This window comes from Trichechus manatus, unplaced genomic scaffold (assembly GCF_000243295.1).
Source record: "Trichechus manatus latirostris isolate Lorelei unplaced genomic scaffold, TriManLat1.0 scaffold00064, whole genome shotgun sequence".
Taxonomy (NCBI): Eukaryota; Metazoa; Chordata; class Mammalia; order Sirenia; family Trichechidae; genus Trichechus; species Trichechus manatus.
In genome coordinates, this window is record NW_004444000.1 from 1,867,239 (window position 1) to 1,881,401 (window position 14,163).

The following is a 14,163-nucleotide window of genomic DNA, read 5'->3' on the forward strand; positions in this document are numbered from 1 at the left end:
ATGATAAGCTCTCTTTCCCCCACTGTAAGTAAGGATAAGAATAGGAAGTGCTTGTGGCATTGTTTTGAACGAATGTTTAGAAGACCCAGATCATTTTGCCACAGATTTGTTCTTTAAATTTGTAAAATTTCTTTCTGTTTCAGCATTGCTCAAGACTGGGTGACCAGTCAGCAAATCTTTTTCCCTCCCTAAGATTCTCTAGCTATGTGTCTGCCTCAGTCTGGTCCTGGCTATTTCTTAACCTAACCCTCATCCCCTCATCTCTCTATTTCTGGCTATGATTATCACTAAGGTAGAAACTTCCTGACTTCTCTTTTCCATCTCCACTCTTACCCTGGAGATTAAGGGAGGTCATTGTCACATCATCATTGGTCAGCCAATCAGGTGTGCACTTGCCTTTGATGATCTCCCTGTCCCCTAAGTGTTCACAGGCAGCTTCAATGGAAGGAGGGAGCCAAGAAGGAGGTCTGGTATAAGCTCAAAGATGATCATTACAACATGGATTATGTACGTTTTTGCCCGCAAAAGTGTAGGGTTCCCCTTTCCACCAAAAACCAGTTCGGTAAGTGGAGTTGGTGGTAGCCATGTGGAATTGTTTCTCATATATCTTCCCCACTCTGCACCCTTTGCTGCATTTCCAGAGAGATCTTATACAACTGTGGATTAAAATGTAGAGAAGGGTAACTAGGCTTCTAGATATTCTGCGGGCATCACCTTCCCAATTTGTTCCAGGATGTTGAAGTTGTGGAAAGTGAGGCTGTGTCTGTGGTACAGCACTGGTTGAAAAAAGTGAGTAAGATCCTCTATGATTCAGAGTAGCCAAAATTCTAGAGCTAGCCTCAGTGGGTGCAGGGGGCTGGTCTCCCTTCTCCATAGGATAGGGAACTGATGTTTATTGCTTACCTGATATTAAACTTTGCTAAGCCACCTGCCCAGAGGTGTGTCTAATTCACCCAAATGTCCTAGAAGACACAGGCTGGTGTCCTTGTAAGAGATGTGTTAGTAGTGCCACTCACTCCTTCAGCCCTAGGTCTCAAGCCTATTGGATTGAGTGGACTCAGAAGCCTCGCCCTCAGTTCGAAGGTGTCTCAGGAATACCTTGGGGAGAGTACCAGGGACCTAGTGATTCCCTGAAACTTCACAGGACGGTGGCAATAGATGAGGTTACTGCAGGAACTGAGGGATGTGGGGTGTGTTTGTGTGGATTTGTGAGTTTGTATGTTGTGATGAAGTGGAAGAAGGGGGAAAAGAAAGGAGAGAGAGCAGGCTTGGGGTAGGATGCAGAATGACAATGGTTCAGAGGCAACTGCTCACATTTCAGACTGAAGAAGAGGCTTCCCAGGGCATAAAGGAGAAGATGTCCAGCAACTACCCTCCCACCCACGGCCAAGACATACATGTGACCAGAGATGTGGTAACCTACCATAGTCCTTGAGAGTCTGAGGCTAATGACCTGGGGTGGCGGGACGAGGGAGGGGTGAAAGATGGGAAGGATTACAAAGAAGTGTATGTGTTGAGGGGAACTTGTCTGGGGCTGGCTTCACTCCAGTCCCAGGCTCCACACTGGCCAGGAGTCATGTGGATTCTGACCGGATTTCCTAGGTGAAGCACCGTCTCTCAAAGTCTGAATTGTTAGCAAACCAGAGTCAAGAGGTCCTGGAGGAGAGAACTAGAATCCAGTTCATAAGATGGAGGTAAAACACCCCATTTGCCCTGAGCGAAAGGGTGGGGCGAGGTAGGGGGCAGCATCTGAGAAGGTGGGCCAACCAAACCCACAAACCCACAAACACCCTTCTTTAGGGATGCTTCCTTTCTCTTGGAAATGTTTCACCTTGCTTTGGGGTGTTAAGGGAATACTTTTGCAATCTTGAAAGCCTAGCTGATTCCTAAAATTTTAAATGACTCAAAGGGCTGGAGAACTGGGTGCTCACTATTTCTTAAATGCTTCCGAATACGTTGTAGACTTCTGTTATTTTTGAACTTGAATTGTTCAGAAGTAGTTGCACTTTAAAGAGCTAAAAGAAAATAAGCTCTTAAAATGCAAAAGCCAAAAGCCAAAAGCCCTCTGTGACTGAGGTGAATTAGGTTTCTCAGTGCCTGGGGCGAGAATCTTATGCTTCATTTTAGAGCAACTTTGTCTAGCCTCACACAGGGCCGCCAGTGCATGAACTGTATTCCCATCCCCCTTTCTGGCCCTGAAGATGCTAAAACTCAAGGTAGAGGGAGTTGGGCCAGAAAGGCAGCTCATTCCCTTGGCAAAGGACTTTCTGTCTTCTTTCTGCCACATCCCTTCCAAGTAGAGAACTGTGGGTTTCAACTCTCCTATACGATGCAGTGGCGTAGTGGTTAAGAGCTATGGCTACTAAGCAAAAGGTTGATAGTTTGAATCCACCAGGCGCTCCTTGGAAACCGTATGGGCAGTTCTCCTCTGTCCTATAGGGTCGCTATGGTCGGAATTAACTGGATGGCAATGGGTTTGGGGTTTTTTCTTTTTTTTTTAATTGCTTATTCAGGCGACCTGGTGGTGCAGTGGTTAAGAGCTCGGCTGCTAACCAAAAGGTAGACAGTTCAAATCCACCAGCCGCTCCTTGGAAATCCTATGGAGCAGTTCTACTCTGTCCTAGAGGTCTCTATGAGTCGGACTAAACAGCAACAGTTTGGTTTTTAGTTTGGTATACAGAATTGTGAAGGCAGTATCACTCACAACTGTACTGTCTTCTCTCTTTCCAAGCCCCACTCTTAGCTTTTCTCTCTGCTATCAAGAATCATGTATTTCTTGAGAAATACAGCTGTATTTCCGGGTATAGAGTTTTCATATGTTTACCTCTCCCAGTGACATCAGCATTTTAAAAAAGGATTCAAACTCAGACTAATCATACAACAGAAGGAATAACTGGTGGTGGACTTTGAGGCCTCCCTTGGGAGAGGTTTTTTTGGATGGGAGACCTCCCAAGGTTCCTCCAACCATAGATGTTGCTGCTGTCATCCAGTCACAGCCCTGTACGCAGGAGGCTCTCCAGGGCCTGCCGGGGTAGCTCTACGGAACTCTAAAAGTTGCATTGCTTGGTTTAGATAATATGGACAGCAGCTTCCAATATTTTTTAAACTTTAGTTGTACATCATAACTAAGTTTAAGTGTTTGAGACATGCTACAGGAACCACAGCCAATCATCTATATATAATTTTTCCATTCTGGGTTTTCTATGGAGATTTTAAATAAACAAGGTCTGCCTGATTTCCCACAGTCTACTAGTTTGGCGTCCTCTTAGTTTTAATAACACTAGTCAGGGAATGCACTTCCCTTTATTCAGCATCGTTTTATGTTCATTTGCTTGATAGCCATGTAATGACCACCTGATTATTGCTATGCTCTCCAGAAGAGAGAGGAAAGGATATGACACAGTCCCCAATTTCAAGGGGATAAAGCTAATAGGTGGATAAGGTGTGTGAGAGGCAAAGAAAACACTGGAGAAGCCAAGAGGATTAGCTGTGAGAGCACCACCTGGGGGCCTCTGATCCCACAAACTCTAGGCAGGAGCTGCCAAGGGCACTCAGAAAAGGTTTCAAGCAGGGCCCTTACTTGCCTGGCCCTGGAACTGGGCAGGAACTGGATAAACTGGAGCCTTCCAGAGCCTGGGGCCTTCCAGAGGGCCCAACAGTCTTGGCACCCCTGGGACTACCTCCCCCTGGCCAAGCCCACCTCCTCAGGGCCCAGTGCTGGGCCCCTTTCTTCTCTGAGGCCTCCCTTCATCCCCTCAAGCTGGGGGCAGTCTCTCCTTCCTCTGAAGCCCCTTCCTTCTTTATCTTTCTCTTTAGGCACCCACCCTGCTGATCCGCCCTGTGTGCTTTATACTTATGAGCATGTCCCCCTTGCATCATTGGAGGGAGTACCAATGCTACCACCACCTTTGAAAACCCCAAAGCACCTAAAGCAGGGCATTGCATACAGAAGGTGCCTTCAATAGAAATAGAAGTGGGGTACTCAGTGAACAGACCACATTCTCAAGGGGAGGAGTGAGACATGGAGTTGGAAAGAATAAGAAGGGAATTATAAGAAGCAAAGTGAGTTAAGCACCTTAAAATGAATCAACAAGCCCAAAGCACACACTCTGTTTACTTCCCAACCCTCACATATAAAGAGATTCTACATGTGTGCTGGCTTGGTTTATCATCACTCCCATCCATCAACTTGAGTAATGAGAGGTGCCTGCTAGACAAAATTTTCTAGAAATATCTCTCATTCATAATGAATATGGCATTATGCTGATTATAAAGAGCTGATAATGAAGTTGGAGAGGAATTCAGAAGGAGTGACTTTCATCTTACAAGACAACTGACCTGCTGTGTAACTCTAGCCAAGATGTTTTAACCTCTCTTTCCTTGACCCTCCTAAGACCATTTCTATGTGCTTAGGATTAATGGATAGTTGAGGAGTACTTGATTAGTAAAAACAAAACCTTTGTGCTCATTATACAAGATGGGTGAGGGGCCAGCTCAGAAGCTTATGGTGATGGGAGAAGACCTAGCATTCATATAACCCAAGTCTAGCAGCTTCAAAATGCCGAGTAAAAAAAGAAACTCAGGAAGCCACATGTTTGAATGGACTCTTGCAGCCATACCCGTATCTTCCAAGTTCCAAGTGAGGTGAGAGAGGATGCTATGCGGGATCGGATAGAGCAGGTGAGACGAAGGTAAGCCATTCTGGATGGGGTGGTTCACACTCCTCACTGGGGGCAGTTGGGGTGGGAGTGGCTGCTGGGCTTCCTGCCAACCCCAGCTGTGTTCTCTTTGACATTCTAAAGCAGGGAAAACAGTCCCCAGGGCTGTTGCCCTCTCTTCTGTGGGTCTCCTTGTGACACAGCCCCAGCTCCCCCCCCACCAGCCTACCTGGAGCCCTTCCAAGCTGACCACTTTTCTGAAAGACTCTGCTTCCAGGCCCTGGTAGGGCAGGGGTCTAGCGTGGCTACCTATCCAACCCCCAGTAACTGTGCAGGCTCTGGCACCCACAGCCCTCCTCCCCTTTCTCTTCTCTTTTGTCCTCTGCAGCATATCGCACCTGACGGTTGATTCGGCTCATGACTCACACATCGGATCTTCCTATTCAGACTGCTGAGAGTGATGGTGAGAGGGCTGGCAGGCAAGTGGCTGGGCAGAGCAGAGGGTTCTGCTAGGCAGCAAAAAGGGGCCCAGGGCTGAGGGGATTTTATAAGTGGGACTAAGCTTGGGGCCAATGAAAAGGGATAGCAGTTGCCTTATGCTCCTAAAATGCTCTCTCAAATTTCTGGAAGAACTTGACTTTGAGTTTCAGACAGGCCTCTCTGAATCTTCCAATTGTGGTGTCATAGGCCAATGTATCTCAATATGAGGTGTCTTGAGATCATGCGAGAGCTGGCAGAAATGTAGGTGTTGACTCAATGGGTCTGTGGTGGGGACTGTAACTCTGCATTTCTAATGGCTCCCAGGGCATGCGCTGGTCTCCAGACTGCACTGTAAGTAGAAGCATCACAGAGCATTTGAGTAAGGAGAGGAGACATGGGTTTTGGGAGGTCGCTTTGGGCCACTTGGCCTTCACACTTGCACTCGGTACTGAAAGTCACTACGTGCTGGGCCCTTTGCTCATCCTGGGGATATAGGAGTAAAGAACCCATCCAGGCCTTGCTCATCCTTCATTTTGTTAGGGGAGACCAGTATCAAACAAACCAATTGTTTGTCACAATTTTCATAATGACTATACGGGAGAGGAGCCCTGGTGGTGTAGTGGTTAAGAGCTACGGTGAGCTACGGCTGCTAACAGATGACCAGGAGTCATCCATTAGGAAGCAGTCAGATCCCCTCTTATGTGCAAAGACTGTGCTGGCTGGTGTGGGGGCTAATCTTAAGATGCAGCTGGCTCTTAAGATGCTTTAAATAGGGCCGTGGAGAGGTCATGCTGGCATTGATTGGGCACTTCTTTTATGCCATGTTCTGAAAAGGCACTTTTGCAATGATTCTCATTTGATCTAAAAACAGTCTTAAGAGGAGGGTGTTGTTGGTGCCCATTACAGACGGCCGAGGTCAGCCAAGGCTTGGAGCCAGGTGCTGGATTCTGATCCAACTCCACCATTTGTGAGTCACAATGTCTCCATCTATAATAGTAGTATCTACTGCAGAGGGTTGTTTTGAGGATAATGATGTCTAGCCCATGGTAAGTGTTATGTTGTTTGCCGTTATTAATAGAGATGAGACAGCTAAGGTTCTGTGGGGTAAGTAACTTGCCAGGGGTGACTTCACTAGGAAGAAGCAGAGCCCCAGGACTGAGCCCCAGGTCTGTCCAGCAAACTACCTCCTTTGCCTTTCATGAGCTTTCCTGACCTCCAGATCCAGCTCTGAGAATATGGAATGCAGGGTTAGGGGAGACATCAGTGGTCTGCCTAAGCAGCCTCCATTTTTGTATGTGTCCTGTGGGCATTTCTCTGTTCCCAGGTTGGTGTTACTCAGGGTCAAGGAAGTGGCCTGTGTCAGCACATCCATCTCCCCTTGATCTGAAGAGGGGACAGTACAGCGAGACCTGGGCGGAGAGGACTCAGCAGTAGACACTTTACTGTGACAGTGGCCACTCTGGGATCTCCTCCCTAAACTGCTAATAAAGAGACATGCTATTTAAGAGCCCTCCCTGAGTCTTGAGTGTGGGTGCTGTGCCATCCATTGATTCATTGTCAGACACTGCGGGCCGAGTGGGCCTGGCTCTGGGGTATGACCAACAGGAAAGAGTTGACAGCTGCTACAATGTGGGGTGAGACAGGCCCTGGCAGGTGCTCTGAGAACATGAGAAAGGCTTCTAACTTGTGTTGGGGGCAGGCTGGGGCAGGGAGGGCTTCCTGGAGGAAGTGTGGCTTTTTGTTTCATTCAAGAATTAATTGAGTGTCTGTGATAATAAAGGCTAATGTTTACTGAGCACTTACTATGTACTATCTAAGGGCACTGGTGGTCTCATGGTAAAATTCTCGTCTTCCACGCAGGAAACCTGAGTTTAATGCCCAGCTAATACACTTCAAGTGCTACACTCGTGTGTCAGTGGAGGCTTGTGTGTTGCTTTGATGCTGAACAGGTTTCAGCAGAGCTTCCAGACTAAGAAGGACTAGGAAGAAAGGCCTGGTGATCTGCTTCTGAAAATCAGCCAGTGAAAACCCTACGAATCACAACAGTCAGATCCCATTGTGCATGGGGTTGCTATGAGTCAGGTGCCCACTCAGCAGCAGTCAACAACAACAAAGTACTATTTAAGTACTTTACATGTATCCAAGCACTTATTCCAAGTAGCCCTTTGAGGTAGATACTATTATTACTACTACTACTACCTTTATTACCGTATTTTAGAGAAGAAACAGTATAATAACAAGGAGGTTAGATTCCTTGTCTAAAGTCACATGACAGGAGAGTGACTGAACCATAGGTAAGTGTCCTGGCCTTCTGGCTCCAAAAGCTAGTTTTGCAACCACTCTGCTATACTACGTGCTGGGCCCTTGGCTTAGCCTGGGAATATAGGAGTAAAGAACCCATCCAGTTCCTGCTCTTGTTCTTCTTTCGTTTTGTTAGGGGAGACCAATATTAAACAAACCAATTATTTGTCACAATTTCCATAACAACTATAAGAGAGAAGAGCCCTGGTGGGGCAGTGGTTAAGAGCTATGGTGAGCTATGGCTGCTAAAGGTCGGCAGTTCGAATCCACAAGCTGCTCCTTGGAAATCCTATGGGACAGTTTCACTCTGCCCTATAAGGTCGCAAAGAGTAGGAATTGACTCAACATCAACAGGGTTTTTTTTAAAAATAAGGGAGAAGTACTGCATATCATGGGAATTTGCCCTGATTAGAGAAGAAAACTTTGAGGAGATTATTATTTTTAAATCGTCATCCTCATTGTACAGATGAGGAACTGGAAATTCAGAAAGGTTAAGTAGCTTTCCTAATGTCACATGGCCATTAAACAGCAGAGCCAGGATTTGAATCCAGGTAGTCTCATGGCAGAGCAATGCCCTTAACCATACACCAGACCACTAAGCTGAGGTGAGGGATCATGTTAGTTGATGGTGGTGGTGGTGGTGGTGGGCTTAGGTCAGCCAGACACCACAGGACGGGAGAGAGGTAGAGGTAGTACAGACCCTTACCTGCTCTCTCCCACTGTAGGAAGAGCAAGGAGTACCTGCACTTTCCCCTCCACCACTGGCCCGTCCCAAGCCTCTCTGCCCACCTGCACCAGTGGTGGAGGCAGAGGGAGGGAGATGGTGAGACAGAATTAACCAGGCAGAGGGGGCTCTGAGACGGAGAGAGGAGAAAGGTGTGATGGAGTAAATGCAAAAAGGTCACTACAGCGGGAAAGGAGAGCGAGAGGAGGACCAGGAAGAGGCTGTTAAGAGGGGAGCAGGAACCAGACCAGGAAGGGTGGACACCTTACCAAGTCTTGTCCTAGCAGTGATGTGAAGCATAGGGATGTTCTGAGCAGAAAGCAATGTTTCATAATTCACATGTGGAAACATCGTGTGGGAGAATGCCTCGGCATTGAGATGCGGTAAAGGATGGGAGCAGAGTCAAAATGGAAAAGTTTTGTGCATCAAAGGACTTTATCAAGAAAGTGAAGAGACAACCTACACAACAGAAGAAAATATTTGGGAACCATATATCCGATAAGGGTTTAATATCTAGGACTTATAAAGAAATCCTACAACTCAACAACAAAAAGACAAACAACCTGATAAAAAAATGGACAAAGGACTTGAATAGACATTTCACGAAAGATCTACAAATGCCCAGCATGCACATGAAACGATGCTTAACGTCATTAATTAGAGAAATACAAATTAGAGAAATACAAATCAAAACCACAATGAGACACCACTTCACACCCACTATGATGGCTATGATCCAAAAAACAGAAAAAAAAAAAGAAAACAAAAAACAAAAAACAGCCAAGTGTTGGTGAGGATGTGGAGAAATTGGAACTCTTGTTCATTACTGGTGGGAATGTAAAACGGTAGAGCCACTGTGGAAAACAGTTCAATGGTTCCTCAGAGAGTTAAACATAGAATTACCATATCATCCAGCAATTCCACTCTTAGATATGTACCTGAGACTTGAAAGCAGGAATGCAAACAGATATATGTATACCAATGATCATAGCAGCATTATCCACAATAGTCAAAAGGTGAAAACAACTCAAGTGTCCATCAACAAATGAATGGATAAACAAAATGTCATATATCCACGCAATGGAATATTTTTCAGTCATAAAGAAAAATGAAGTTCTGATATTTGCTACTACACGGATGAACCTTGAAAACATGCTGAGTGAAATAAGTCAGTCACAAAGGGACAAATATTGTATAATCCCACTTACGTAAAATATCTAGAATAGACAAATTCATAAAGACAAACAGTAGTTAGAAGGGGCTGATGGGAGGAAGGAATGTGGGGAGTTATTGCTGAAGGGTTACTAAGGTTCTGTTTGGGGGGATGAACAACTTTTGGAAATGGATAGTGGTAATGGTGAATGTAATTAACGTCACTGAATTATATACTTAAAAATGATTAAAACGGCAAACTTTTTGTTACATATATTGTACCACAATAATAATAAAAAGAATGGTTGCAGGGGCCTAGGAGGGGGCCCCTGGAGTCAGCCCAGGTATGGGTGGCTGGATTGGGGTGGTAGTAGGGATGGAGAGAAATGGAGGGGGGTGCACTAGAGCTTCTGTGACTTAGTGGTAGACACACATGGAGAGTGAGGGAGAAAGAAGAGCCTGGTGGGTGCAGGGCTGAGGTGTGCCAGCTCCTCAGATGTGCACGTCCAAGTGTGTGTGTGTGGGGGTGGTGAGTTCAGTCTGGGTCATGAGTGTAGGTTCCTGTAGTACCTCCTGGTGGTGATATCAAGAGTATCCAGGGCTGGGCCATAGCAGGCATGCCTTGAGGTGGCAGCCTGGAGACTGTACAACGTCAAGAAATGACGTGTGCAAAGGCCTGGTGGCAAGGAAGGGCCCAGTACATCCAGGGGCCTGTGAGGAGCTTTGATTTCAGGGGAAGCGAGGGGCCGGGAGGAGGGAGCAGTCTCAGAGGTGACTCTGCCTCCCCAGCTCTCACCCCAGCTTCTTGGGAAGGCCAAGAGGGGCAGCTGATGCTTCAGGAACTCGTTCCTCCCAGCCTGGTGATGGTGGGGCATTAGGCAAGGGGAAAGCCCTCGCCGCTATTGCTGACCAAGACGAGTTCTGCTAGAAACCACCAGATGGTGCCATTTTCATGCAAATACACATTTCCTGGTGTGACCTGGTCTTGTGCTTTGAGTCAGTGCTGTGTGCCAGGCCAGGTACAGATTTTAGCACTGTCTGGGATGTCTAAGCACCAACCACTAAGGCCACAGATGAAGAAATTAAAGATTTTTACCAGCTTCTGCAGTCTGGAATTGATTGAACATGCAATCAGGATGCATTGATAATTACTGGTGATTGGAATGTGAAAGTTGGAAACAAAGAAGGATTGGTAGTTGGAAAATATGGCCTTGGTGATAGAAACGATGCCAGAGGTCCCATGATAGAATTTTGCAAGACCAACCACTTCTTCATTGCAAATACCTTTTTTCACCAACATAAATGGCGACTATACACGTGGACCTCGCCAGATGGAATACACAGGAATCAAATCAACTATATATGTGGAAAGAGATGATAGAACAGCTCAATGTCATCAGTCAGAACAAGGCTAGGGGTTGATTGTAGAACAGATAAACAATTGCTTGTATGGAAGTTCAAGTTGAAACTGAAGAAAATTAGAACAAGTTGAGGGGAGCCAAGTACAACCTTGAGTATATCCCACCTGAATTTAGAGACCATCTCAAGAATAGATATGATGTGTTGAACACTAATGACTGAAGACCAGATGAGTTGTGGAATGACATCAAGGACATCATACATGAAGAAAGCAAGAGGTCATTAAAAAGAGGAAAGAAAGGAGAACCAAAATAGATGTCAGAACAGACTCTGAAACCTGCTCTTGAATGTCGAGTAGCTAAAGCAAAAGGAAGAAATGATGAAGTAAGAGAACTGAACAGAAGATTTCAAAGGGTGGCTCGAGAAGACAAAGTATAGTATTATAATGACATGTGCAAAGAGCTGGAGGCAGAAAACCAAAAGGGAAGAACACACTTGGCATTTCTCAAGCTGAAAGAACTAAATAAAAAATTCAGCCTTGAGTTGCAATAGTGAAGGATTCTATGGGGCAAATATTAAATGACAAAGGAAGCATCAAAAGAAGATGGAAGGAATACACAGTCATTATACCAAAAAGAATTGGTCAATGTTCAACCATTTCAGGAGGTAGCATAAGATCAAGAAGTGATGGTACTGAAGGAAGAAGTCCAAGCTGCACTGAAGGCATTGGCAAAAAACAAGACTCCAGGAATTGACGGAGTATCAGTTGAGACATTTCAACAAACAGATGCAGTGCTGGAAGTGCTCACTTGTCTAAGCCAAGAAATTTGGAAGACAGCTACCTGGTCAACCAACTGGAAGAGATTCATATTTATGCCTATTCCCAAGAAAGGCGATCCAGTCGAATGTGGAAATTATTGAACAATATCATTAATATCACATGCAAGTAAAATTTTCCTGAAGATCATTCAAAAGCGGCTGCAGCAGTATATTGACAGGGAACTGCCAGAAATTCAGGCCAGATTCAGAAGAGGATGTGGAACCAGGGATATCACTGCTGATGTCAGATGGATCCTGGCTGAAAGCAGAGAATACCAGAAAGATGTTTACCTGTATTTTATTGACTATGTAAAGGCATTCTACTGTGTGGATCATAACAAATTATGGATAACATTGCAAACAAAGGGAATTTCAGAACACTTAATTGTGCTCATGAGGAACCCGTACATAGATTAAGAGGCAGTTGTTCAAACAGAGCAAGAGGATACTGTGTGGTTTAAAATCAGGAAAGGTGTGCGTCAGGGTTGCAGCCTTTCACCATACATATTCAATCTGTATGCTGAGCAAATAATCGGAGAAGCTGGACTATATGAAGAAGAATAGGGCACCAGGGTTAGAAGAAGATTCATTAACAACCTGTGTTATGCACATGACACAACCTTGTTTGCTGAAAGTGAAGAGGACTTGAAGCACTTACTGATGAAGATCAAAGACCACAGCCTTCAGAATGGATTACACCTCAACATAAAGAAAACAAAAATCCTCACAACTGGACCAATAAGCAACATCATGATAAATGGAGAAAAGATTGAAGTTGTCAAGGATTTCATTTTACTTGGATCCACTATCAACACCCATGGAAGCAGCAGTCAAGAAATCAAAAGATGCACTGCGCTGGGCAAATCTGCTGTGAAAGACCTCTTTAAAGTGTTGAAAAGCAAAGATGTCACCTTGAAGACTAAGGTGTTTCTGACCCAAGCCATGGTATTTTCAACTGCATCACATGCATGCAAAAGCTGGACAACGAATAAAGAAGATCAAAGAAGAATTGACACCTTTGAATTGTGGTGTTGGCGAAGAATATCGAATGTACCATGGACCCCAAAAGAATGAAGAAATCTGTCTTGGAAGAAGTACAACCAGAATGCTCCTTAGAAGCAAGGATGGCGAGACTACATCTTACATACTTTGGACCTGTTATCAGTCCCTGGAGAAGGATATCATGCTTGATTAAGTATAGGGTCAGCGAAAAAGAGGAAGACCCTCAACAAGACGGATTGACACAGTGGCTGCAACAATGGGCTCAAGCATAACAAAGATTGCGAGAGGATGGCGCAGGACCAGGCAGTGTTTCGTCCTGTAGTACATATGGTCGCTATGAGTCGGAACCAACTCAATGGCACCTAACAACAACAGCAACAACAACAAGCAGATGGAAGGCCTTTGGGAATCTTAGCTGAAGAATGCAGTTTACATCCCCACAGACGAAAATATTGGGGTGATCCACTCACATAGAATTTACTGAGCACTATGCCAGCACGGTTCAGGAATCTGGGGATGTCTGGTGAATATTGTCAGGTCCTCAGGGAGTGCAGTGATGGAGGTGACTGATGTACAAACAAATAATACCAAACTGTGTGAGAAACAAACTAAGAGCATAAAGGGTAGAACAGAAGAGGAACTGGCTTTCTCTGCTTGAGAGAAAAAGTCCCAGCAAACTTCCCGGAGGAGGTGATGTCTAAGCAGAATTTAGAGGCTTCGCCAGGCTCTGACAACAGGAGAGAGCAGTCTAGGCAAAAGGATCCACACATAGGGAGGCAAGGGAAGCATGAGGATTTTTAGGGCCCTGTGCATGTTTGGGTCACAGGTATGGTGGGAGAGAGTGGCAGGAGAAGAGGCTGAGGGGTGGGCAGGTGCAGATCCTACAGGTGGTGCGAAATACACCTGAAGCCTGGCTGGGGACCTGGAAGGAAGCGCTGATCAAGAAAGGCTTCCACGGGAAGGAGGTGTGCCTCCGGTTTGGGTTTTGGATTCTGGCATTTGGAAAAGAGGAGGGACCTAGCACACACAGACAGGAAATGAAACCTATTGTTTGTTGCTCTTACCTGGAAGTAATGGTTCAGGAGCTCATCAGCTCCCATGCACTTTCTCACACACAGTCATCTGGGGTGTGGGGAGAGAAGGCCTTCGTTAATATTATGGGTAGAGCTTCTTCAACCTAGCGTGGAAATGAAATCATTAAGTAGCTCAGATACAGTTTTGTTTTGTGCACGATTAACTCCAGGAGGGGAGTTTGGGAACAAATATGCCTCCTCTACCTGTATTACAGGGGGACTGAGCCACGTAAATTCAAAGGAAATCATTGGCAAATTTGGAACCAGTCAGCTGTGACCAAGTCATTTTTGTAGTTAAATGGAGCTGAAAGTGCTAATAAAGGCTTTGTGGGTCACAGATCTCTCTGGTGGGGTAGGGCGTGAGGAAGGTGGGATGGGCAGGCCTTGGAAGAGTGGGTCAGGCACAAGGCATTCTGAGGTCTCACCTAGGAGTTCTTGGTGCTGCTGGTAGTGGTGCTGGTGGTGGTGCTGGTGGTGCTGGCAGTGGTGCTGGGGGTACTGGTGGTGGTGCTGGTGGTGCTCATGGTGCTGGTGGTGGTGCTGGTGGTGGTGCTGGTGTGGTGGTGCTGGTGTGGTGGTGCTGGTGGTGGTGGTG

General features: G+C 45.8%; 1 protein-coding gene across 1 annotated transcript; it reads left to right on the forward strand.

Moving 5' to 3' along the window:
• Positions 1–484: 484 nt before the first annotated feature.
• SPATA19 (spermatogenesis associated 19) lies at positions 485–5,113 on the forward strand. Its single transcript, XM_004379381.1, has 6 exons — positions 485–562; positions 733–789; positions 1,322–1,414; positions 1,603–1,694; positions 4,614–4,691; positions 5,047–5,113. The coding sequence occupies exons 1-6, from the start codon at positions 485–487 to the stop codon at positions 5,111–5,113; spliced, it is 465 nt and encodes a 154-aa protein (XP_004379438.1).
• The last annotated feature ends 9,050 nt before the right edge of the window (positions 5,114–14,163 follow it).